Below are 25,870 nucleotides of genomic sequence, written 5' to 3' on the forward strand. Positions count from 1 at the left end.
TCAACAAAATATTTATATATTAGAATCAGCTTGACAGAATTAAATACTTGATTATACTTTCCATGCAGAAACAAAATTTTCTCTTCCTAGTTTTTTTGTGCTACGTTTCAAATACCTATGTGCCAATATATAAATCTCTACGGGGTGTTTCAAAACTATTGTAAAGGCATTTTGTTCTTGTTGCCTAGGTCTATTAAACTTTTGTTACTGTATTACCATGTGAATTCTTTATTGATTTATACATCAATTTACATCACGTTTTTCTACTTACCTGTTCAGTTTACACAAGAGATTGAAAATTTTCAAAACCATACCAACAATTTAGGTTACATTACTTTTGAGGACAACAGGGAGGATAGACAGGAGTTAGGGTAGCCATCACACCATACAATGCTTTTCAATTTTTAGATAACAATTTCATTCCCAAACATGAATTATAATGATTAAATTTGAAAAGCTACATCACTAACAGACACTAATTCAAAATGACTCCTATGCCCACTCAAAGCTGATCATTATGACCCAGTAGACAGAAGAATGACACATGCCTCATCTTTCAGTCTGCTATGAATGGGAACCCTAAGCTCAATTCTTCAGAAGTGTCTTTCATATCTGATAAAGAATGAGCAAGTGTGTGGGCAAGAATGTGAGTGGAAATGGTAAAGACGGAGTAAAAGAAAGATGTAAAATATATGAGCATACTGCAGAAAAAAATCTACAGCTCGTGTCTAAATTACTGTTTCAAAATGTTCCTTCCAAATAGAATGAAATTCATAAATATAGCCTCACTAAATTATGTAAATCCAAAGTGAATTTACAGCGTTTCTTTGAAAACCTTACTAATGACATTAGACCCAAAGTCTATTTCAACATTCACGCATTCAATAAATATTGAATACACAAGTATGCACTAAGTGTGTGGAACTGTGCTAGGAAAGGAACTTGTATAAAGGAACTTGTCAAATTATTTCATACAAATATTCTCACCTTCAGTTGAAACCCAGTTTCATTCACAGTCTCCTTCCAGTTACCTTCCTAAAAAAAAGTTAAAGTTAATTTTAGAAATCATTGCAAAATAAACCCATGAGGAATACCCAAATTAAATAAACTACATATCTATCATCCTGTTTTGTTTCAGGGAAAATGGGAGAAAGGTTAAAAAGAAAGAATTCATGTCAAAATTAAACATATAATCCAGATTCCAAGATTACCAAAAGACAGACCCAAGATTTTATAGATCTGGGCTTCAAAAAACTAAAGACTAACTTTGATTATCATTTAAGGGATGCCCCAAAATACCATCTTTAGTATCTTTAAGTATAAAAATGTTAGCCGGGTGATGTCACTCAGTAATTCTGAAATTTAAAACAGATTAAGAAACACAATTAAATGCATATACATTAATAAAACTGCTCCAAAGAGATACTTAAGCCAAAACATTCTAGAGTTTAAAAGGAAAAAAAAAAATCAAATGAACTTTTTAAAAAGACTATAAAAATAAAAGAAAAATACCTGTGTTAAAAACAAATAGAAGATTTTGTCTCTACAAAGGATGGGATGCGAGGCAACTCTCAAGAGAAAGTTTTCTAAACCAATCCTTCGTCTTTCCACAAAATCCGGGTCCATGTTGTCAGCAGAGAGTTTATGCCAAACAAATTCTGCCTAGGTAAACAAAACAATCATGAAGACTCGTCTCAAGGCTAAATACTACTGAACTATACTGCTATTTCATTTCTTACCCTTTTTTCTGGTAGAGGTGGCACAACAACATGTGGATAGTAAACTAAAAGGTAGTTTCTCAACAATTCAAATTCACTATACCGCCTCCATAGTGAGTCTGTTAAGACACTTTGGCCATCAGTGTGATCAACTGACCTGAAAAGGAACAGCAAAAGATCTCTGTTACTTTTAAAAAATACAAATATATGCACACAACCTCCATTAAAATTTGTACTCCGTTTACTAAATGCTTATGAATCAGGTACTCAGTAAACAACCTTTTCTAGATTATCTTTTTTAATCCCCTTTTTAAATTATTTATTTATTTATTTATTTATGACAGTTACACAGAGAGAGAGAGAGAGGCAGAGACACAGGCAGAGGGAGAAGCAGGCTCCATGCACCGGGAGCCCGACGTGGGACTCAATCCCGGGTCTCCAGGATCGCGCCCTGGGCCAAAGGCAGGCGCCAAACCGCTGCGCCACCCAGGGATCCCATCTTTTTTAATCCTTATAACCACCCTGTGAAGCAGGGATTATTATCCCATTTTGCAGATGAGGAAGAGCCATTCTTGCTACAATCACAAAGATCTCTGGATAAAGCACTCAAATCTATCTGATTCCAAAGCCCTCACTTCTACCCACTTTTCCTTCTGTTGCAGAAAACCTATTTGTTGAACTCCAGAGAAATAGTCCTTTTAGAAACATTCTAAAAGCCTCAATGTATAATAATTCAATTTGTGTATAAATATTGATTTTACAATACAGTAAAATCTGGCTTAGCTACTATTTCATTAAATAAAAACTATTTTTAACTACACTTCTGCCACAATGAGCCAAAAACATTTATGCCACAGTCCAAGACACTGCAAAAACCTCGATTCAAAATTATAAATGCATCAGATGCATCCATGAACCTGGAAATATCCTCAAAGGCAAAACGTTAACTCAGAAAGGGCAGGGGAAAAAAGATTTGTAAAAATTCATTTCTAGTCTTATCTTTAACATAAAGAACTATAGGCAATGCCATATGAAAAAGTTCAACTTCCAGTTGGGAGAAAGTTTGCTTAAAATCACACCAAGGACATTTGAAGTTATTTTGACTTTATTTTGACTACTTAACATTTCTATTAACATAATCATTGTTAGAAAATATCAGTCTTCTGGGATCCCTGGGTGGCGCAGCGGTTTGGCGCCTGCCTTTGGCCCAGGACGCGATCCCGGAGACCCGGGATCGAATCCCACGTCGGGCTCCCGGTGCATGGAGCCTGCTTCTCCCTCTGCCTGTGTCTCTGCCTCTCTCTCTCTCTCTGTGACTATCATAAATAAATAAAAAAATTAAAAAAAAAAAAAATTTAAAAAAAAAAAAAAAAAAAAAAAAAAAGAAAATATCAGTCTTCTAAACATTATCAGGGCCTTCTTACTTTCTAACTGGTTGCTTGATAATCTCAGGCCCTCCAAAAAATACACATATCACCACAATGTACATTTGTATACTAGGGCATAAAGGCACAGAAGCTAAATCAGTCTTAATGTAGTCTTAAGAAAGTATATACATCATGCCATGCTAAGCACAATAGATGTTTAGTGTTTTTATCATTTATATATTAAGTTTGCCACTAAATTTCCTCATTGCCTATCAATAAAAAGGAAGCAAAATATGACATTCAAACTGTACAAATGTCTCCCATGGCACATAGATTATTAAATCGTAATCTTTTTTTTTTTTTCGTAATTCATTTTAAAGAATTAACCCAAACATTAGCCAAAACTAATACTATTCCAATTCAGATTCTCAAACTGTTAGCTCAAAAATATCTGGGTTAATATCAAGTTTCAAATTATTCAAAATTATTATCAACAGAACCCACATCTTACTAATAAGCAAATTAATGTAGATTAATATATAGAAATACACCTATAAGGCTGTTAGAAGACCTGCTTAAGTGATTTGGTTTTCTTCAAAGGCCATTTAAGGCAGTCTAGCCATTGGAGACTGATTAACCTCATAAAGAAGGCTTACTCTAGACCCTAAAAGTAACCCATTTATCCAATCATTCGACAAATATTTAATAGCACATAACTGGTTTTACATGTAGTATTTAACGCTCACAATACACTGTATCACTAGCCCCATTTTACAAATCAGAAGACTTAAGTAATGACATCATACTGCCTCCAAACCATCAAGGCATTCTTACCTATTCTAAAAGAGGCAAATTTTTTTTAAAGATTTTATTTATTTATTCATGAGAGACACAGAGAAAGAAGCAGAGACACAGGCAGAGGGAGAAGCAGGGTCCTTGTGGGGAGCCTGATGCATGACTTGATCCTAGGACCCCAGGATCACGGCCTGAGCCAAAGGCAAACGCTCAACCACTGAGCCCCCCAGATGCCCTAGAAGAGCCAAATTTTTATCTACCTTAAAACGGTTTCAAAAAAAAAAAGGGGGGGTTCATACTTAATGAAGAGAAAAACATAAAATCTCTGGAGAAATTAAAAACCAGTGACTTTAGCCTTATTAATCTTAGCCTACAAAACTGTAACACTATGGACTTTCTACTTCTACCTAAAGAGTAGGTAGGTAAGCTAGATGATAAAGTTGAACTTTTAAATATCAAGGCTCAGGGATGCCTTGGTGGCTCAGTGGTTGAGTGTCTGCCTTTGGCTCAGGTTGTGATCCTGGGGTTCCGGGATTGAGTCCCGCATCGGGCTCCCTGCAGGGAGCCTGCTTCTCCCTCTGACTGTGTCTCTGCCGCTCGCTCTGTGTCTCTCAGGAATAAATAAATAAAATTTTAAAAATATATCAAGGATCAATAATATTCATATCTGTCCAAGATTATCTGCATAAGAATCCTATGTGATTAAATTCAGAAATTTGGGGCAGCCTGGGTGGCTCAGCGGTTTAGCACGCCTTCAGCCCAGGGCCTGATCCTGGAGTCCCAGGATTGAGTCCCACATCAGGCTCCCTGCATGGAGCCTGCTTCTCCCTCTGCCTGTGTCTCTGCCTCTCTCTCTCTCTCTCATGAATAAATAAAATCTTTAAAAAGTAAAAAATAAGAAAATAAAAAAAATAAAAAAATAATAAATTCAGAAATTTGAGGATTCTGTAGTTGTTGAAGGTCAGTCAACCATAGGGATACTGTACTTATAAAATAATCTATTCAAAAACCGTATTTCTCAAAGTGAGTATCCATATTATAGGAAATAGGCAGAATTTCTTAAAATAGGGAAACGACAAATCATAAAGAATAAAGATAAATTTGGCTATCTTGAAATATAAAGCCTCTGTACTTCAGGCTCCCGGCATGGAGCCTGCTTCTCCCTCCTTCTGTGTCTCTGCCTCTCTCTCTATGTCTATCATAAATAAATAAATAAAAATAAATCTTAAAAAAAAAGATAATTAAAAGTATGATCCAGGACGCCTGGGTGGCTCAGCAGTTAAGCGCCTGCCTATGGCCCAGGGCATGATCCTGGGGTCCTGGGATCGAGTCCCACATCAGGCTCCCTGCATGGAGCCTGCATCTCCCTCTGCCTGTGTCTCTGCCTCTCTCTGTGTCTCTCCTGAATAAATAAATAAAATCTTAAAAAAAAAAAAAAAAAAAGTATGATCCATGGTCTACCTGTATAAAAAACATCTGGAGCTTTGGTTAAAAATGTAAATTCCTGGACCTTACTCAAAACCCTGCAGCTTAAAAATGCTTCAAGTGATTCCTATGTACTTTTAAGTTTAAGAATCACGGTCTTAAATTTATGATTTCATGAAAAAAATTGTGGAAGATAAATAAATTTATAATGAAATTCAATGGTGAAAGTAAACCCAATAATTCTCCTGTGTACCACACATTTACCAATGATCCACTTAAATATTTATTCAGAGGATAGCTACATTACTCAAGTATGGTCACTTCTAACCCTGTTATAAATTATGATGCTCTATTCAGTTCAAAGTCAAAAGTGAACAATTATAAGTCATTCTAGAGTATTCAAATCAAGATTCTCTTCCAGCAGTAAAAGTAATCAACAGCTAATTTCATTGCTCAATTGGGTGATAAAATAACACTAAAAATAAAAATATCCTTTTTAGTTTTATATTTAAGAACTTATAGAACAGTGACTACAGTTAATACTGTATTGCATATTTAAAAGTTGCTAAGAGAAAATCTCAAGTTTTCATTACAAGAAAAAATTTTTTATAACTATATGGTGACAGACATTAAGTAGACTTATGATCACTTCACAATACATACAAATACTGCAATGTAATGTTGTGTATCTGAAACTATTATGAAGTTATATGTCAATTATACCTCAAGAGTAAAAAGAAGACAGGAAAAAATAATTTACTGAGAAAGCTAAAGTTAACACTAATTTCTAAAGTATGATTTTTTTCAAATGGCTAATTTAACTTTAAGAAAGAAAAAGAAACAAAACCCTCTAATAGGACCAAATTTTTTTAAATCACTTTAAAAATCTCTGTAAGGGATGTCTGGCTGGCTCAGTCAGCAGAGCATGCAACTCTTGATCTCAGGGTTGTAAGTAAAGCCCCATCCTGGGTGAAGAGACTACTTAATTAAAAAAAAATTTTTTTAAATCTCCGTGACACACATATATAGATACATATGTCACAAAATGACCTAGTTTTGGTAGCAGAATGTGTTAAATAGGTGATTTAGGAGTGCACTTGTGAGGAGCACAGGGTGATATATGGAACTGCTGAATCACTGTATTGTATACCTGAAACCAACATAACACTGTATGTTAACTGGAATTTAAAGAAAAACTTAAAAAAAACAAAACAAAACCAAAAGTGACCTGATTTTAAAAAGACTGACCTTACCTCTTACTGTTCCCAAAGTTTCTATTGTACATAAATTTTCTCTCGTTTTGGGAAGATTCTTTCTCTGTTGTTTTTTTATCTTTTTGGTGGAGGAAGGAAAACTACACTTACAAAGACAACTTTCAGAACTGCTTATAGGTTAAACATTTACCAAGATTTTAACTCTGTGTAGAAATACAGACCTGGAGAAAGCCTTAAAAAGTCACAGTGTTCAGCCTTAAGACAAGCTCAATTACTTTTGGTAAATCCATGGAAATGTGGGGCTTAAAAATTTTTTTCCTTTAAGAATGTATTCACATTAAAACATGGTTATATCTATCTATATCTGGTAGTTTTATTTTATTTTATTGGTTGTAAAAAAAATCTCACATATGTCTATATTTTAACTGAAAGCATTTTTGCTCAGTCTCTGCAGAGAGAAAGGACCAGTTAGTATACAACCTTTACATAAACTGTTTATAACTAGCAAAATAAGGGATCCCTGGGTGGCTCAACGGTTGAGCGCGTGCCTTCGGCTCAGGGTGTGATTCTGGATTCCCAGGTTCAAGTCCCACATCAGGCTCCCCGCATGGAGCCTGCTTCTCCCTCTGCCTGTGTCTCTGTTTCTCTCTCTGTCTCTCTCATGAATAAATAAATAAAATCTTCAAAAAAAAATAAGAGTCTTATCTTGACTTTCTCTACACAAAACAGTCTAATTCCTTTAACTTTTTCCTTATGAGGTAAAAGACAATTTTCCTGGTGAGTTTTGGTTTCTTACTCTACAATTTACTCTTTTCAATTTTATCCCAGTTTAAAGTTCTAGTCTCAATCAATTCTTTCCTGTTAAATTCTTAATGACTTAAACCATAATCTCTCCTTCTCTCCTCCTAAACTTCTCTGCTAACCATCTTACTTACCTAAGTCCACTTCATGCATACCTGGGAACCTGGTCTCCTTTCCCAAAACTGTTATATCGAACAACAAAAATTCTACCAAAGCATGTGTCAAGTAACATTTCCGATCCCAAAAGTATTCTACTAACCTTCTCTCTACCTCCAACACAAGTGCATTAAAATACAGCTATCAAGAATCTTCTACCAAAAGACACAACTGTTTACCTGCTATAAAGTAAAGAAACAGGGGTGCCTGGGTGGCTCAGTTAAGAATCCATCTGCCTTCAGCTCAGGTCATGATCCCAGGTCCTGGGATCAAGCCCCACACTGGGCTCCCTGCTCAGCTGAGCATCTGCTTCTCCCTCTCCTTCCCCCCACTCATTCTCTCTCTCACACAAATAAATAAAATCTTAAAAAAAAAAAAAAAAAAGTAAAGAAACAGGGGCACCTGGATGGCTCAGTCATTTGGGTATCTGACTCTTGATTTCAGTTCAGGTCATGATCTCAGGATTGTGAGATTGAGCACCTTGCCAGGCTCCACACTCAGTGTGGTGGGATTCTCTCTCTCTCCATCTGCCCCTTCCAACTCAGATGCTCTCTTTTTAAAAAAAAAAAAAAAAAAAAAAAAGAGGGGGATCCCTGGGTGTTCAGTGGTTTAGTGCCTGCCTTTGGCCCAGGGCGCGATCCTGGAGTCCCGGGATCGATTCCCACGTCAGGCTCCCAGCATGGAGCCTGCTTCTCCCTCCTCCTGTGTCTCTATATCTATCATAAATAAATCTTTAAAAAAAAAACAATATCTAAAAAGACAATGACCTATAAACAATTCCATTATATAACATAATCTGCATCAATAGCTACCAGACAAAACTTTTTCTATCTAAATCTAGGCCTAATTCTTATCACCTACCTTGTTTCAATGAGGTAAGCAGTATATGTTTCCTGCATGTTCATGGCATTTCTTCCAGTTCGCTTTTCTGCTTCTGAAACACTAATTTCTATCTTCTTCAACCAAAAATTATTTTCAGTCATCTGGGCAAAAACAAATGGAAGAACAATAATAAAACTTTAAGACAGTATTTGAAAAAAAACAGCGACTGTAATAAAATCCATTATTGGTAGGTATTTCAAGCAAATTTCTTCTATTTCTTGAGTTGCAAAGTCTTGCTAAATGATAATAGCAAATGATATATATCTCATTAGCAGCATTTTGTAGCATATCAAACTCTTCTAAAAGCTATTTTAACATGTATTACATATTTAATTATTAAAACATAAACATTTTGTGTGACCAAGAATCAATCAAAAAAAAAAATCAATCAATATAGAAGTGCCTAAGAAAAAAAATCTAAAAACATTTTATACAAAGATGAATAATCCTCAATACTAAAATCTAGGGATGGATTGGTGGCACAATGGTTAAACATCTGCCTCTGGCTCAGGTCATGATCCTGGCATCCTGGGATCAAGCGCCACATTGGGTTCCCCCAAGGGAGCCTGCTTCTCCCTCTGCCTGTGTCTCTGCCTCTCTGTGTCTCTCACGAATAAAGTCTTTTAAAAACAAATTAAAATCTAATTTTCAGTTTTACCAAAGTCGAATCTCAATCTCTCAAAAAGAAAACACTATACATGTGCCAAAAGGCAAGATTTTCAGATTAAATTTAAATACAAAAAAAATAAAATAAAATAACAGAAGTCATTTTAGATTCAACTTTAGTTTTATTTTTTTATTATATCCAACTTTAAATTCGCTAAACATTTTGGCAGTGGTTAATAAGCTCCAACTGTGAGACAGCAGCAAGTTTAAGAGCAGACCCCTTTCTATTCCTGCTAAACCATCCCCAGGCTTATGCTGACGAACCAAAAAGAACAATACACATACCCCTATTGGTTCAAAGGCTGTTATGTGTGCAAAGTGTGCCACTGAGGAAGGTTCTTAAAAATGCCAGCTAACTCCAAGTATAAACAAGGAAGACAAAATGAGACCATGTGATAACTGCTCTTTGGGTTTTTTTTCCCTTTGTTCTCTCTCAGAATTCAGAGGTGGGTTTTAATAAAAAATACTGCACTACATTCTAGCTGGGGGCAATTTGTAAAGACAAACATGAAAAACTGATATGAATGGAACCATTTTAAAAGGGAGCCAAGTGACCACTACAGAGAAATGGCCTTATTCCTCTGTTTGTACCAGGCAAAAACCTTTGGACTAGGCAAAACAGTAAATGTTTTAAGCAACTGCTTGATATGTCAGCAGGAGAACAAGTCCACAAGATTATGGACTTTCTGAAGACAGAATCTGTAGTAAATCTGTATCTGTAGATACTGTAGAATCTGTAGTAAAATAATGTATAATTAAGAGTTTAGCCCTTTTTTTCTCTTAACTCACGTACCTGCCCCCATCCTTTCTTTTTTCTTATAAAAGCTCCTTACTTTCACCCTAGAAGCAAGATACCATTTGGGTTTCTACTGAAACTGTATTCCCCAACTGCAATTCTTTGATCCCAAAAAACACTTGTTTGCCTCCCACTGTGGCTCTTTATTATGAGGTTAACAAGAGACAGAAGTAGAAAGTAGAAAGACAGAAGTAGAAAGTAGAAGTAGAAAGATGGATGCATCAAAACATAAGAGAAAAAACTATAGTAAAACCCATGGTGATGATTTATACAGAAAATTAAACCCATGTGCTATATAAGGAGAGAAAAAAGCTATGTGATACTATAAAAAATTAAATGATGAATAAATTAATGATTTAAGTGCCCCCAAAATGCTGAAAAAAAAGTGAGAAGATAAAAATGCTAAACGATGATAAAAAGGACAGAGAACTAAGAACCAACCCAATGAAATTATTAGTTGAAAAACAGAAATCACTCAGTTGTCAAGTAAGACATTTTTATAAAGTATAAGCTGTATGTTTAGGTACTGAGAGAAAACAAAGAAGTATTTCCACCAAAAGAAATTTCAAGGGGCACCTGGGTGGCTCAGCTGGTTAAGCATCTGCCTTCGGCTCAGGTCATGATCCTGGGTATTGGGACCAAGCCCCACATGAGGTTCCTTGCTCAGCAGGAAGTCTGACTCTCTCTCTCTCCCTTTATCCTTCCCCCCAGGCTCATGTGCGGACTCTCTCAAATAAATAGAATCTTTAAAAAAACAAAAGAAAGTTCAAGAAATCATATAAGCACAAAACACCCAACATCATGTTTATGAAGCCCTCGATGGTTGAGATACACATATAATTATAAATAATAACTTTGGCCCATAGCCAAACACTTTGATTTACCACCATCTACTCCAGTGAAAAATCCCTCCAATATTGTAAACACGACTGATAAAGCAAATTATCTCTCCAGCCAAAAAGATAATGCATATGAGTCATGAATTTACCCTCATGCCATCCAATTACAGAGAAGGAAAAAAAAAAAAAGAATAAAATCAGCTAAAGAATGAAAACAGGAACACAACAATAACAACGTTAAGGACTTGGAAGATGATATAAATTGCTTATCCTCTCAGTAAAGCGCAGAAAGTGCCAAGAATAACCCAACTAGAAGCATAATTGTTAGGATACATTCAACAAATTTAGAGATAAGACTGACGACTGGAAGATGAGCCAAGGGACATGTTTTAAAGAGAGACAGAATCAGTTTAGATATATTCAAAGCAGATTTCTCATCAGAGTAAAGAATATCATTCAAGAAAGAGTGATGCTATACTCTGACTCAAGGAATAATGTCCCAAATGTAGATGTTTGACATGTGAGTCACTACTTTCTACCTAAGACTAAATAAATAAATGTGGAAGAGGGACATACTTAAAAGACTAATGAAATTCTTTATTTCCAACTCAAAGAATGAATACTCAAAGAAAATGAATACAATCCATTTAAAGTTTTAAAAATGTTGCAAACCATTAAGAAACAAACAGTAAAAAGCAGATAAAAGTGATAAAAAGAAAAAAAAGTGATAAGAACTATAAGAAACTATTAATTCAATAAACATGTCTTAAGTATGTACCATGCCAGTCATTAGCAATGGAAAGAAACTTGATGCCTGACACTTCAGGAGTTCACGGCTTGCATGAAGAATTCTTAGCCCGCATAGTGACCTTCTTTAAGATTAAAGACAAAATGAAAGCTAACCTTTAATATAACTTTATGGATTAAATATTAAGAGTCAGTATTTATAGCATTTGATTTAATTTTATTTAAATCACACACTAAAAAAATGTTTATTGTTACATTGAAAATTACAGGAAAAAGATAAAACCGGCAAAAAAAAAAAAAAAAAAGGCCAGTTGAGATGGAGGTTGAGCTAATCAGAAAAGAACAATGCAAAGAAAAATAAAATATATATCTGGGCAGTAAAACTGACAGTGCAAGAAATCAAGTCAGTAAAAATATGACATAGTTGAGAAGCTTCCACAGAATGGTGATGGAAAAAAAAGATCCAAAAACAGGTAAAAATGATTTAAAACAATTAGAAAAACCCCAAAGAACCAACATTTAACTCATGTTGGCTCTTAAAGAGAAATTAGAAGACAAAGAACAGAAATAATGATCACCAGGGTAATTTAAAAGAAAAAGAAACAAGCAAACAAAATCTTTCCTGGACTGAAATAAAGTTCTAAGTTTTCAAACTGAAAGGCATGTGGTTCATGTAGAATGAACTGGAAAATTTAAACATCCCAACAAGACTAAGGCAGAAAAATAAGAAACAAGACCACCACAAAAGAATAAATATCAAATCTGCCTTAGACTTCACAATAAATCCCAAATGACAAAGGAGCATCATGCACAGGACATGCTTGAAATCTTTAAACATATTAACATACTGTTCCTTCAAAAATCCTAGCAGGATTTTTTGTAGAAACTGATAAACTATTCCTAAATTTATATGGAAATACAAAGGATCTATAATAGCTAAAACAAGTTTGGACAAGTTGCAGGACTCAATTTCAAAACTTTTTAAAAAGTGAAAGTAACCAAGACAGTGAGTATAGTACTGGCAAAAGGAAAATCAATGGAACAGAACTGAGAATCCAGAGATAAACCCTTACATTTAAGGTCAATTGATTTTTTTTTTTTTTAGGTCACCTAATTAAAAAAAACACACACACACACAAAGGCAAGTCAGTAGTGAATGGAGAGTCTTTCAACATATGGTGCTGAAACCACCAAAGGTCTATATGTCAATAAAGGAAAAAAGGGATTCCCTGGGTGGCTCAGCGGTTTAGCGCTTGCCTTCGGCCCAGGGCGTGATCCTGGAGTCCCAGGATCGAGTCCCACGTCCGGCCCCCTGCATGGAGCCTGCTTCTCCCTCTGCCTGTGTCTCTGCCTCTCTCTCTCTCTGTGTCTCTCATGAATAAATAAATAAAATCTTAAAAAAAAAAAAAAAAAAAAGGAAAGAAAGAAAAAAAGATTTAGGCCATTTAACTCACAGTATAGGCAGAAATTAACTCAAAATGGCCCAGATATAAGAGCTAAAACTGAAATTTCTAGAAAAAAATCTAGGATTTTCTAAGAGAATCTGGGAGATTTTTCTCCTAGAAAAAATATCTTTTTTCTCCTAGAAGAAAAATCTTTGTGATCTTGGGATATGCACAAGTTCTTAGATATAATACCAAGAGCACAATCCATAAAAGAAAAAAGGGATATACTAGACCTCATCAAAATTAAAACTTTTACTCTTCAAAGGACACCATAAAAGAGGGGTACCTGGGGGGCCTGGATGGCCAGTCAGCTAGGCATTACTTCAGTTCATGGTCTTGTGGTCCTAGGACTGAGCATTACATTGGGCTCCCCACTCAGCAGGGAGTTTGCTTCTCTTTCCATCCCTCCCACTGCTCGTGCATAAGCACTCTCTCTCTCTCCCTCTCTCTCTCAAATAAATCTTTAAAAAAAAAAATTAAAAGCTAAAGCAAATTTCATGTTGTATGTAGAGATTACTGAAAAAAGAAACTAAAAAACCAAACATAAATTGACCACATAACCCATTAATTACACTCCTACAAATCTTAACTCCAGAGAAATGCAAACATACGTCCACACAAAGACTGTATATGGGGGGCAGCCCTGGTGGCGCAGCGGTTTGGCGCCGCCTGCAGCCTGGGGTGTGATCCTGGAGACCCAGCATCGAGACCCACATAGGGCTTCCTGCACGGAGCCTGCTTCTCCCTCCACCTGTGTCTCTGCCTCTCTCTTCGCTCTCTCTGAATGAATAAATAAATCTTTAAAAAAAAAAAAAAAAAAAAAAGGCTGTATATGGGTGAATGATCACAGTTCAACTCAATTCATAACAGCTAAAAACTGAAAACAACCCCAATATCCATATAATAGTGAATAGATTAACAAAATGTGATATATTCATACAATCAAATATTATACAATATTAAAAAGGAACTCATATATGCTATAACATGGTTGAACCTCAAAAATATTGTAAATATAAGCCAGACTCAAAAGACAACATATTGTATGATTCTATTTGTATGAAATACAAAAAAACCCAAATTTATACAGAAAGCAGACAGTGGTTACCTATAGCTAGGAGTGGGAAAGGAGATTAACCACAAAGGAAAGAGGGAATTTGGGGGGATGATAGGAATGTTCTAAAACTGGATTGTGGTGATGGTTGCATAACTCTAAATTTACTAAAAATTACTGAATTAGATACTTACGAGTGAATTTTATGGTATATAAACTATACCTTAATAAAGTTATTTAAAATAAAATCTGAGTCCACTGAAATAGACAAATAGAAAGTCTGATGAGGAACAAGATATTTTCAGTTCCAATGTATGTCCTACAAAATATTAATTACAAAAGGGTCAAGAGAAACTTGATATTGAAGATGACTGGAAATAAAAGTGATTCCAAAGTACTGGGCAAATACAAATCACGTGTGAAACTCTTAAGATGCAACCAGAACACAGCATCACTTTCGTGGCAATTTCTGCAAAAGCAGCATAACCTGAATTTAATTATAAGAAAACATCAAGCAAACCCAAATTGAGAGGCATTCTACAAAATAACTGGTTTCTAATCTTCAAAAGAGTCAAAGTCACCAAAGCAAAGACTAAGAAACTCTGCCAGACTGAAGGAGACTAAAGAGACAACACAATTAAATGCAATACATGGGTCTGGACTGGATTATTTTGCTGTGAAGAAAACTACTGGAGCAACTGGCAAAATTTAAACAAAGTTTGAGGATGAGATAGTAGTCATTCATCAATGTTATTTTCCTGATTTTTGATGGCAGTATTGCGGCTACATAGGACAATGTCCTTGTTTGCCCCTAAATACAGAAAGGTTTTTAGTAATCTCTATACCCAACGTGGGGCTCAAACTCACAACCCCAAGATCAAGAGTAGCAGGTTCTACTGACTGAGCCAGCCAGACACCCCTCATACTGAAAGTTTTGGGAATGAGATGAGGGAATATGATACTGGTTCACTATCAAATAGCTCATGGGAAAAAGGATCTTCATACTGCCCTTGCTTATAAATTTGGTGACACTTCTGTAAGTTAATTTCAAAAGTTTTAAAATAATCATTTTATGCACATAATTTTTATTTCAGTTATGTTTGGGGGGAGAAAAAAACAAAGATACATGCCTTCCAAATCATTACGGAGGATAAAACCAAAGAAATTATCGCCCACAAAGGAAAAACGCAAAAATAAAACCAAAATAAGAAAGTATGAAACCTCAGAGAAGAAAATCAACTAAAAATAAAGCCAGTTAGGATAATGCAAATGTTTTAAATTCCCTATGGTAAAAGAGAGAAAGATCTAAAATATAACACAAGGCATAAAAATTACAACATGGACACACACGAGTAAACTGAAATCAAAAGAAATCAGTGTAGCATCAGACCAAGTAAGTAATCAAAATAACTGGAAATCAGAAAAAAATAAAAGTTGATGATTAGAAGAGCCAAGAATCAATTCACCCTCAGATTAAGGGCCAGTTTGCCAGAATTTGAATCCCATCTCAGCCACAGATTAGCTGTGTAACTCTGGGCTAATTTTTTAATCTCTCTGCCTCAGTTTCCTCATCTGTAAAATGGGGATAAGAGTACTTACCTCATAACATTAGGAACATTTAATGAGTTAATGGAGGTAAAGAGTTCTAAAAGTTGCCTGGGTTTAAGTTTTTTTAATTATGAAAATAATATACTCTTAATGTATAAAAATTGAAAAATAAAGGAAAAGTTACGTAAATATTAATCATTTGTATCCCACAACCCAGCAGTAACCAGTTAATATACTATTGTTGGTGTACTTCCTTACAATCTTTTTTTCTAGATTTGATGCTTCTGTGTTACTGAAACAAATCAAAGATCTTAAGTTTAACAGCTACCCAAAGAATTTACTTTCCTTGGTTAGGGTATCCATCTACAATGGTCAAATGTAGCAGGTAATATGTTAAAAATAATGTCTTTACTTAGCCTAAGAGTAAACCTTATCAGTTATAGATACTAAGAAAAATACAGTTAAAATACATGACCTGTTTTCTTGTGCTTTTTTATCTATAAAAATATGTATTTTAAAAACAACAATGGGGATGCCTGGGTGGCTCAGTGGTTGGCCCAGGGCCTGATCCTGGAGACCCGGGATCGAATCCCGCATCGGGCTCCCTGCATGGAGCCTGCTTCTCCCTCTGCCTGTGTCTCTGCCTCTCTCTCTCTGTCTCTCATGAATGAATGAATAAATAAATCTTTAAAAAAATATAACAATAATTTATAAAACATTAATTTTTATTTAAAATAAAATATATAAGGGGCACATGGGTAGCTCAGTCAGTTAAGCATTTGTCTTTGGCTCAGATCATGACCCCAGGGTCCTGGGATGGAGCCCCGTATCAGGCTCTCTGCTCAGCAGGGAGCCTACTGCTCCCCCTTGTGCCCTGCACCCTCTCTGCCAAATAAATAAATAAAAACTTTTTTAAAAAGAATAAAATACATAAGGCTGAACAATTTTCCAAACTGAGTCACAATACATTCATGGTTCATGATATCAATTTGTGGTTTGTGATCATTATTTCTTTTTAATAATAAATAGAAGAAGGGATCCCTGGGTGGCGCAGCAGTTTAGCGCCTGCCTTTGGCCCAGGGCGCAATCCTGGAGACCCGGGATCGAATTCCACGTCGGGCTCCCGGTGCATGAAGCCTGCTTCTCCCTCTGCCTATGTCTCTGCCTCTCTCTCTCTCTGTGTGTGACTATCATAAATAAATAAAAATTTAAAAAAATAAATAAATAATAATAATAATAAATAGAAGAAGGTCAGAGGGTACTACATGAAGTAATGATCAAGTATTGCCTCCTGGAACAACACTTACATATAGAAGGATATGTATGTGATTAGGATGTAGAAATTGTATTTTGAAAAAAAAAAATAAAAAATAAATTAATTAAAAAAAAAGAAATTGTATTTTGTACTGTGAGTCACCTTTGAAAAAAATCTGCGTTAAAAAAAAATCTGAGAGCTACTGAGGGTAGAAAATGAGGAAAAACTTTTTTTTTTTTTTAAGATTTTATTTATTTATTCATGAGAGACAGAGGGGTGGGCAGAGACATAGGCAGAGGGAGAAACAGGCTCCATGCAGAGAGCCCGACGCGGCACTCGATCCCGGGACCCCAGGATCACACCCTGGGCTGAAGGTGGTGCTAAACCACTGAGCCACCTGGGCTGCCCGAGAAAAAAAGTTCTCGAATGTGATTTAATCACCTGCTACTGAACAGGTATATTCTGTAACTACGCCTGTATATTTTCTTTTCCTTTTTCATGCTATTCTCACCCGCACAAGCTTCAAACCTTGCTCACACTCAGAACTCTCTGCCGCCAATGGTGAAGATGTTGTGGCACCAGTTGCACAAGAACTCTTTGCCCCCACGGGTACTCCCAGGCCTAGAGTGCACTCCCTGAAAAATCACTCATGACTCCCTCAGGCAATGAATTTTCTCCGGACAAACACTTAACTCTCAATGCAATGGAATCTTCTGGCCTGAAAAAAGTTCTCTTGCTTCCATTCCCTTGCTGTTTCATCCCTCTTCTGCCAGGACTAATTGCTACTTTCTTGGAGGTTGGATTCCTCTCTCATTTTTCCATTTTCTAAATTATTTTAAATAGACTGACAATACTTTAAAAGAAATGCACTCTTCCCGACAGGGGAGAAAGTATGAAAGGAAAAAAAAGAGACTTCTCATCCAACAATGGAAAGGAAAAGGACTGAAGGACTCACAGAAAGAAAAATAAGACTACAGAAGAGCTGATAGCAGAATTTTAAAAGTCTTGATTAGTGACATTTAAAACCAAAGTAGATTTGAGATTCAGGCAGTGATTGTTTCTATTACATCTTTGGGTTTTCAAAGTTACCCCTCGGGGCAACTGGTATAAATTACTGCTCAAGTCTGTAGTCAAAAATAATTACGATGAGGCAAGCTTTCTGCATCTCCACACACCATCTGCACAGATATTTTTGTGGTACAAAACTGCTTGATAAATCCACACATCTTTCACCCTTTTTCTCCTTAAAATTGCAACTTAAACTAAAACACTTAAATCCAGTATCGAAGCAATGAACAAATCTATTTTTAACTTTTTTTCCTTGGAATGAAGCAGCATGGCTTACTGGAAAGAGCACTGATTCCAAAGCCAGGACGACCTGGGCTCAAATCCCAGCCATACCACTGACTCACTTGTGACCTTGGCAAAATTACTTCTCTCTGAACCTCTGCTTCCCCATCTTTATCTGTCTTTTGGGGGTAATTTACAGATTTTTTTTTTAAGATTTTATTTATTTATTCATGAGAGACAGAGAGAGAGAGGTAGAGACCCAGGCAGAGGGAGAAGCAGGCTCCATGCAGGGAGCCCAACGTGACACTTGATCCCGGGACTCCAGGATCATGACCTGAGCTCAGGTTTAGACCGCTGAGCCACCCAGGGATCCCCAAATTACAGAATTAAATGAAAAGTAGAGCTTACTGTCCATTGCACACACAAACAACAAATCTAACTTATCTTTCTGCTCAGACCACAGTCCTATCAATAACAGCAATAACATGGTAAAGGTTATTGCAATACTTCTCAACTGGAGAAGAGGAGATAGAAGAGGAAAGAGTAGGGGCGCCTGGCTGTCTCAGTTGGTACAGCATACCACAGCTCTTGATATCAGAGTCATGAGTTCAAGCCTCATATTGGGTATGGAGATTACTTAAAAATAAAATCTTAAAATAAATTTTTAAAAATTAAAAAAAAAAAAGATGGAAAGGGAGTAGATGACCCTCTAGGGGTGGACTTGGGGGTTTTGACAGGAAGGAGACAAAACATACAGTATAAGTGAATGTATGTGTTTAAACTCAATTCTGAAATAATTGATTCTGAAAATATTCGTCCAAATGGACTAGACAAATCCATTTAGAATCACTAAATTAGGGCAGCCCCAGTGGCGCAGCAGTTTAGCACCGCCTGCCGCCCAGGGCGTGATCCTAGAGACCCGGGATCTCTGCATGGAGCCTGCTTCTCCCTCTGCCTGTGTGTGTCTGTGCCTCTCTCTCTCTCTGTGTCCTGTGTCTCTATGAATAAATAAAATAAAAATCTTAAAAAAAAAAAATCACTATAGGGAACTGCTTTAAGAAACCCCATATGGGTGGCTCGGCAGTTTAGCACCACCTTCGGCCCAGGGTGTGATCCTGGAGCCCTGGGATGGAGTCCCATGTCGGACCCCCTGCATGAAGCCTGTTTCTCCCTCTGTCTGTGTCTGTGCCTCTCTCTCTGTCTCTCATGAATAAATAAATAAAATCTTAAAAAAAAAAAAAAAGAAAAGAAAGAAAGAAAGAAAAGAAAGAAAAGAAAAGAAAAGAAAGAAAAGAAAAGAAAAGAAAAGAAAAGAAAAGAAAAGAAAAGAAAAGAAAAGAAAAAAAGAAAAGAAAACGAAACGAAACCCCATAGGTTGGGGCGCCTGGGTGGCTCAGTGGTTGAGCATCTGCCTTCAGCTCAGGTGGTAATCCCAGGGTCGGACCAGAGCCTGCTTCTCCCTCTGCCTATGTCTCTGCCTCTCTCTCTGTATCTCTCATGAACAAATAAATAAAATCTTAAAAAAAGAAAAGAAAAGCCCCAGAAGTCTGGTCACTGATGAATGGTACATTTACAAACATTTTCCTAAAATGTCAGGTAATACAATTTTTACTGTAGGATAGCATCTTTGGGTTTTCAAATATCTTAAAGTGAATATACATAAGTTTTTTAATGAGGTATTTATAATCACTTTTAAATTAAGATAAACGGAGTTTATACTACAGTTGTGACTTCATGTTAATTATCTAAAGGCTTTCACCAAAAAAAATTACCAAAAAAAAAAAAAAATCTTTAAAAAAATGTTAAGTAATCTCTATACCCAACGCGAGGCTCGAACTTAGAATCATGAGATCAAGAGTCACATGCTCTACCAACTGAGCCAGCCAGGTGCTCCAACAAAATTTTTATCATCATAATCAAATCAAAATTAAACTCATGATGTTGTCAACGAAAGATGTGATCCTTGCCTTTTTAAACAATCTAAAATTGCTTTTCCATATACCCAAGAGATTGGCAAACATTTTAAGGTCTGAAAATATTAAGTATTGATAAAGACAGAAAGCATCAGGCACTGCTGATGGGAAAATAAACTGGTAAGGGATTTGGTATCACCTACTAGAGTCGAATGTGCTAATAACCCACAATCCAGCAACCCCACAACTAAATCTATATTAGACATTTGCACCCAAGACATATGGAAGAAGTTAACGATAGTAATTTTTAGAAAAAGCAAGGATCTTGTAATCATGTCTGTAAACACAAGAAGAAATCAACTGCAGAATATCTATAAAATGGCAGACGACAGAGTTGTGAATATAAATGAATTAAGCCACATTTTGGATGAATCCCAAAAACATTTAGAGCTAAGAGGAAATAACAAAAAAGTTGTATCACTTACGTAAATTTCAAAACCAAGTAAAACTAAATAATATGTTGTTTAGGGATGCCTGGGGGGGATGCTAAGTGGTTGAGTGTCTGCCTTTGGCTCAGGTTGTGACCCTGGGGTCCTGGGATCGAGTCCCGCATTGGGCTCCCTGCATGGAGCCTGCTTCTCCCTCTGCCTGTGTCTCTGCCTCTCTCTCTCTCTCCGTGTCTCTCATGAATAAATAAAATCTTTAAAAAAAAAAAAAAAACGTTGTTTAGGGATATATATGGTAACATATATAAGAAAAGCAAAAGAACCAGTTAATACAAAATGCAGATTACAGGTTACCTCTGTGGTGGAGGGAGTAAGCTGTAACCCGGGAGAACACAGGAGGGCTTCAGTTATTTTGTGGAATAATTACTTATTATTTTGTGAGATACCTTCTCTGCAAGGATGATGTACTTCACAATAAAAGTTCTTTATTTTGTTTTGTTTTGTTTTTTTAAGGGGAAACACAAAAACTAAGTCACAGATGGAAATGCATAAAGAGCAAATCACGGGGATGCCCGGGTGGCTCAGCAGTTTAGCACTGCCTTCAGCCCAGGGCCTGATCCTAGAGTCCTGGGATCGAGTCCCACGTCCGGCTCCCTGCATGGAGCCTGCTTCTCCCTCTGCCTGTGTCTCTGCTTCACTCTCTGTGTCTCTCATGAATAAATAAATAAAATCTTAAAAAAAAAAAAAAGGCAAATCATGTAGGAGCCGAATTTATGAACTATGGAATACACATACTTCTCTCACATTTAATATGCAATCCTGACCTTTCCACAAATAATTCTACATTTTGGGGGAAAAAAATTAAATGAAAAACTTAAAATTCACCCAAAAAAGTTTTCATGGTGACCTATATGCACCCACATTTCCCCCAAGAAGGCCAAATCTTCTAACTACTATGTATGAAGTTCCTGGTTATCTGGTCTCTATAAACTTTTTAAGAGTCTTTCTAGGGCAGCCCAGGTGGCTCAGCGGCTTAGCACCTGCCTTCAGACCAGGTCGTGACCCCGGGGTCCCGGGATCCAGTCCCATGTCGGGCTCCCCGCATGGAGCCTGCTTCTCCCTCTGCCTGTGTCTCTGCCTCTCTCTGTGTCTCTCATGAATAAATAAATAATTTTTTTTTTTTTTTAAAGAGTCTTTCTAGTTACATTCAGCAAACGAGTGCAAGTCCCCTTTATCCATCTACCGTAAGAACGGGCGGCCTCGTCACAGCTCCAACACCTGCTCCCGGGGCCAGGCGCGCACCCGTGTACCCCGGCCTACCTATCCCGCGTTCTGCGTGCAAACACCCTCGCAACCCAAGCAGCCACAGACACAAAATGCTGCGTTTTCTCGTCTCCTCACCCAAGGAACACCGTAGCTGCCAGGGGCTTCCCAGGGCAGGCACAGGGCCACGGACGACCGGCCTCCACCGGGAAGCACCGGGAAAGGCGGCCCCGGCCTCCAGCGAGGAAACTGCGGGCAAACGCGGAGTTTGTTTAACTTGTGCCTCTTCTGGAATCCGACAGTCGCTTAATTCCCTGGCGGCGGCGGCCCCGAGCCCACCAGCCTTTTCAGGCCCCCACGTGGTCCGCGGGCCCCTTCCCTTCCCTTCCGCCGCCTCCGCACGACCAGAGCATCCCCCGGGCCCGCGCTCCGCCGCCGCACCTGCTGCAGCCCGGCCGGCCCCGGGGCCTCCACGCGGCCGACCCTTCCTCCGTCCCGCGGCTCAGGGCGCTCCCCGAGGCCCCCCCAGCTCCCCACGGAGCCCCCCTGCTCCCCACGGAGCCCCTCTCCCCGAGGGCCTTGCTCCCCACGGAGCCCCCCCTCCCCGTGGCCGCCCTCCCCATGCAGCCCCCTCCCCGAGACCCCCTGCTCCCCACAGAGCCCCCCTCCCCACGGAGCCCCCCCGCACTCCACGGAGCCCTCCTCCCCACGGAGCCCCCCTCCCCGAGGCCCCCCCAGCTCCCCACGGAGCCCCCCTGCTCCCCACGGAGCCCCTCTCCCCGAGGGCCTTGCTCCCCACGGAGCCCCCCCTCCCCGTGGCCGCCCTCCCCATGCAGCCCCCTCCCCGAGACCCCCTGCTCCCCACGGAGACCCCCTCCCCACGGAGACCCCCTGCTCCCCACAGAGCCCCCCTCCCCACGGAGCCCCCCCGCACTCCACGGAGCCCTCCTCCCCACGGAGCCCCCCTCCCCGAGGCCCCCCCCCCCCGCTCCCCACGGAGCCCTCCTCCCCGAGGGCCTTGCTCCCCACGGAGTCCCCCTGCTCCCCACGGAGCCCCCTCCCCGAGGACCCCCCCCCGCTCCCCACGGAGTCCCCCTCCCCACGGAGCCCCCCCGCTCCCCACGGAGCCCCCTCCCCGAGGACCCCCCCCCCGCTCCCCACGGAGTCCCCGTCCCCACGGAGCCCCCCCGCTCCCCACGGAGCCCTCCTCCCCGAGGGCCTTGCTCCCCACGGAGCCCCCCTGCTCCCCACGGAGCCCCCTCCCCGAGGACTCCCCCGCTCCCCACGGAGTCCCCCTCCCCACGGAGCCCCCCTCCCCAAGGGCCATGCTCCCCACGGAGCCCCCCTGCTCCCCACGGAGCCCCCCCTTCCCGAGGGCCTTGCTCCCCACGGAGCCCCCCTGCTCCCCACGCAGCCCCCTCCCCACGGAGCCCCCCTCCCCACGGACGGAGCCCCCTCCCCGAGGCCGCCCTCCCCACGGAGCCCCCCTCCCCACGGAGCCCCCCTCCCACGGAGCCCCCCCTCCCCAAGGCCCTGCTCCCCACGCAGCCCCCTCCCCACGCAGCCCCGGCCCCGAGCACCCGGCCCCGCCCGGCCACCGCGGCCTCCCCGGCCGACCCACCGGCGCAGCCCGCTAGGCCCCGACACCAGGCCCCGCGCCGCCGGCCGCCCGTCCTCCTCACCGTGCCGTCCGCGGGGCCCTCCTCTCGGGCCCCCTCCTCTTCCTCGCCGGCCGCGGCCTGCAGCCCCGCGTCGGGGAGCCCCAGCGGCTCTAGGGGCGCCGGCTGCAACTGCCGCGGGGCGTCGGGAGGTGCCTGCTCCATGGCTGCAGGTCGGCGCGGCGGCCCCACTGCGCCTGCGCCGCCGCGCCCCCGCCCTCCTGCCCGCCCCTCCTGGCCCCGCCCCCTCGTGGCCCCGCCCCCTTCCCGGCCCCGCCGCTGACCGCCCGCGGGCGGAGAGGCTCCCGGGGCAGGAGCTGCTCGGCTGCTGAGCAGGGGGGCGGGAGGGAGGGGTGCGGAGGGAGAGGGGGTGAACACCGAGGGCAGCCTGCACCCATCGCGGCTGGCCGGTGCGACAAGAAATGGGATCTCAACAGAAATCGAGGCCGCGGTCTCACCTCCTCGCCCTCCGCCTGCGTCTCCCGCCCGGCCGGTTCCAGCTGAAAACTTGTAGCAGGTGGAGTAACACGTTCAGCAAAAAGGCAGCGCCTGCGAGTTTTTGGAGACAAGTGAAGAAGCGGAGCGCTTGGCACAAGCGGTGCTTGAAATCTGTTGAGCTTCATGAAGCCCTGGAGATCTCTGATCATTTTCTTTTTTTTTGTTTTTTGTTTTTAAGATTTTATTGATTTATTCATGAGAGACACAGAGAGAGAGAGAGAGAGAGGCAGAGACACAGGCAGAGGGAGAAGCAGGCCCCATGCAGGGAGCCCGACCTGGGACTGGATCCCGGGACCCCGGGGTCACGCCCTGGGTCGAAAGCAGGCGCCAAACCGCTGAGCCCCCGGGGATCCCCCCTGAGCATCTTCTATAACCATCTCTTACCGAATTTTCAGAACCCACTTCCTTGACAAGCACTCACCATGGTTACCTAAGGGGAAATGCTCACTGGGTGCACCAGGCTGTGTGGTAGCTCGGGTTCCTTCCATACCAAGTCTGGTCGTCAATTTTTCAAGGACAGAAAGTGATCTTTCTGCCCAAATCCTTAGCTGTTTCAAGCTGTGACATTCCATTTGCTCTTCCTGGATTGCTTTTTCTGCCCCATCCCTCCACCCGGCGAGTTTCCCATTCATCCCTGAAACCTCAAGTCATAAAGTCCAAATGCTAATATCACTTTGTTAATAAATGGGTAAAGACCTTTCTCGTATTATTTTACAATTTATTTACATGTCTATCTGCCCCAACTGGAGTTTGGACTTTTTTTAAGGCAAAGGACCTGTCTTTTTTTTCCCACTCTCTGGCCATTTACTCATCTTTCAAATGGCATTTTGTCAGTTTATCAAGGATTACTCATGCTAGGCAAATTCTCAGGAAACATTTTTTTTAAAGATTTTATGGGGATCCCTGGGTGGCTTGGCAGTTTGGTGCCCGCCTTTGGCCCAGGGCATGATCCTGGGGTCCCAAGATTGAGTCCCATGTCAGGCTCCCGGCATGGAGCCTGCTTCTCCCTCTGCCTGTGTCTCTGCCTCTCTCTCTCTCTCTCTGTGTGTGTGTGTGTGTGACTCATGAATAAATAAATAGAATCTTTAAAAAATAATAATAAATAAATAAAAATAAAAGATTTTATTTATTTGTGAGAGGGAGAGAGAAAGGGCACACAAGAGTGGGGAGCAGCAGAGGGAGAGGCAGACACAGGCACCCCACTCAGAACTCTGGGATCGCTACCTGAGCCAAAGACAGATGCTCAACCAGGTGAGCCACCCAAGGCACCCCAGGAAACATTTTTTTTAAGATTCTATTTTTATTTATTTATGATAGACATAGAGAGAGAGAGAGAGGCAGAGACACAGGCAGAGGGAGAAGCAGGCTCCATGCAGGGAGCCGGACATGGGACTCGATCCCGGGTCTCCAGGATCACACCTTGAGCCGAAGGCAGATGCTCAACCGCTTAGCCACCCAGGCGTCCCAAACATTACTATAATTTAACATTATTATTCTCTATAGTTATAAATTTTAAATATTTTATTTATTTATTTATTTATTTATTTATTTATTTATTTATTTAAGACAAAGAGGAAGAGAACACAGGTAGAGGGAGGGGGACAGAGGGAGAGGAAGAGGGAGAAGCAGACACCCCACTCAGCAGGGAGCCTGATGTGGAGCTTGATGCCAGGACCCTGGGATCACGACCTGGGCTGCAGGCAGATACTTAACCAACTAAGCCACCCATGTGCCCCAAGATTTTATTTTTAATAATTTCTACACCCAACATTGGACTCAAAACCCCGAGATCAAGAATTGCATGCTCCACTGACTGAGCCAGTCACACATCCCTCTATAGTTACCAATTTAAGTTGATTTCAAGCTTTACCTTTATAAACAACACTGCCATGACCATCCCTCTATATAATATCTTTGTGTACCTAAACTATTAGTTCCTTAAGCTAAATAGGAATTGGGAGATTTTAAGAGAAATTGTATTTAAGCTTTGATAGTGCATGAGGAATTATTTCTGCTCTATTATAAAATACAATATTCCTCAAAAATTATTATTTGTATCCACTAGATAATATGTCTCACCTTTGGGGCTGCCTA

The 25,870-nt window shown here is 40.4% G+C and overlaps 1 protein-coding gene across 1 annotated transcript in view; it reads right to left on the reverse strand.

Annotated features, from left to right (window-relative positions):
- Nucleotides 1–23,483, reverse strand: part of SNX4 (sorting nexin 4) — a 71,070-nt gene extending 47,587 nt beyond the window's left edge. Inside the window, exons 1-5 of the mRNA XM_025474668.3 lie at nt 23,303–23,483; nt 8,338–8,459; nt 1,740–1,875; nt 1,513–1,662; nt 988–1,035 (exon numbers count right to left, since the gene is read on the reverse strand). Coding sequence (XP_025330453.1) covers nt 988–1,035; nt 1,513–1,662; nt 1,740–1,875; nt 8,338–8,459; nt 23,303–23,443 — 597 coding nt within the window. The 5' untranslated portion in view covers nt 23,444–23,483. The remainder of the gene's footprint in view (nt 1–987; nt 1,036–1,512; nt 1,663–1,739; nt 1,876–8,337; nt 8,460–23,302) is intronic.
- Nucleotides 23,484–25,870: the final 2,387 nt, after the last annotated feature.

The sequence above is a fragment of the Canis lupus genome, chromosome 33 (genome assembly GCF_003254725.2).
Source record: "Canis lupus dingo isolate Sandy chromosome 33, ASM325472v2, whole genome shotgun sequence".
Lineage (NCBI taxonomy): Eukaryota > Metazoa > Chordata > Mammalia > Carnivora > Canidae > Canis > Canis lupus.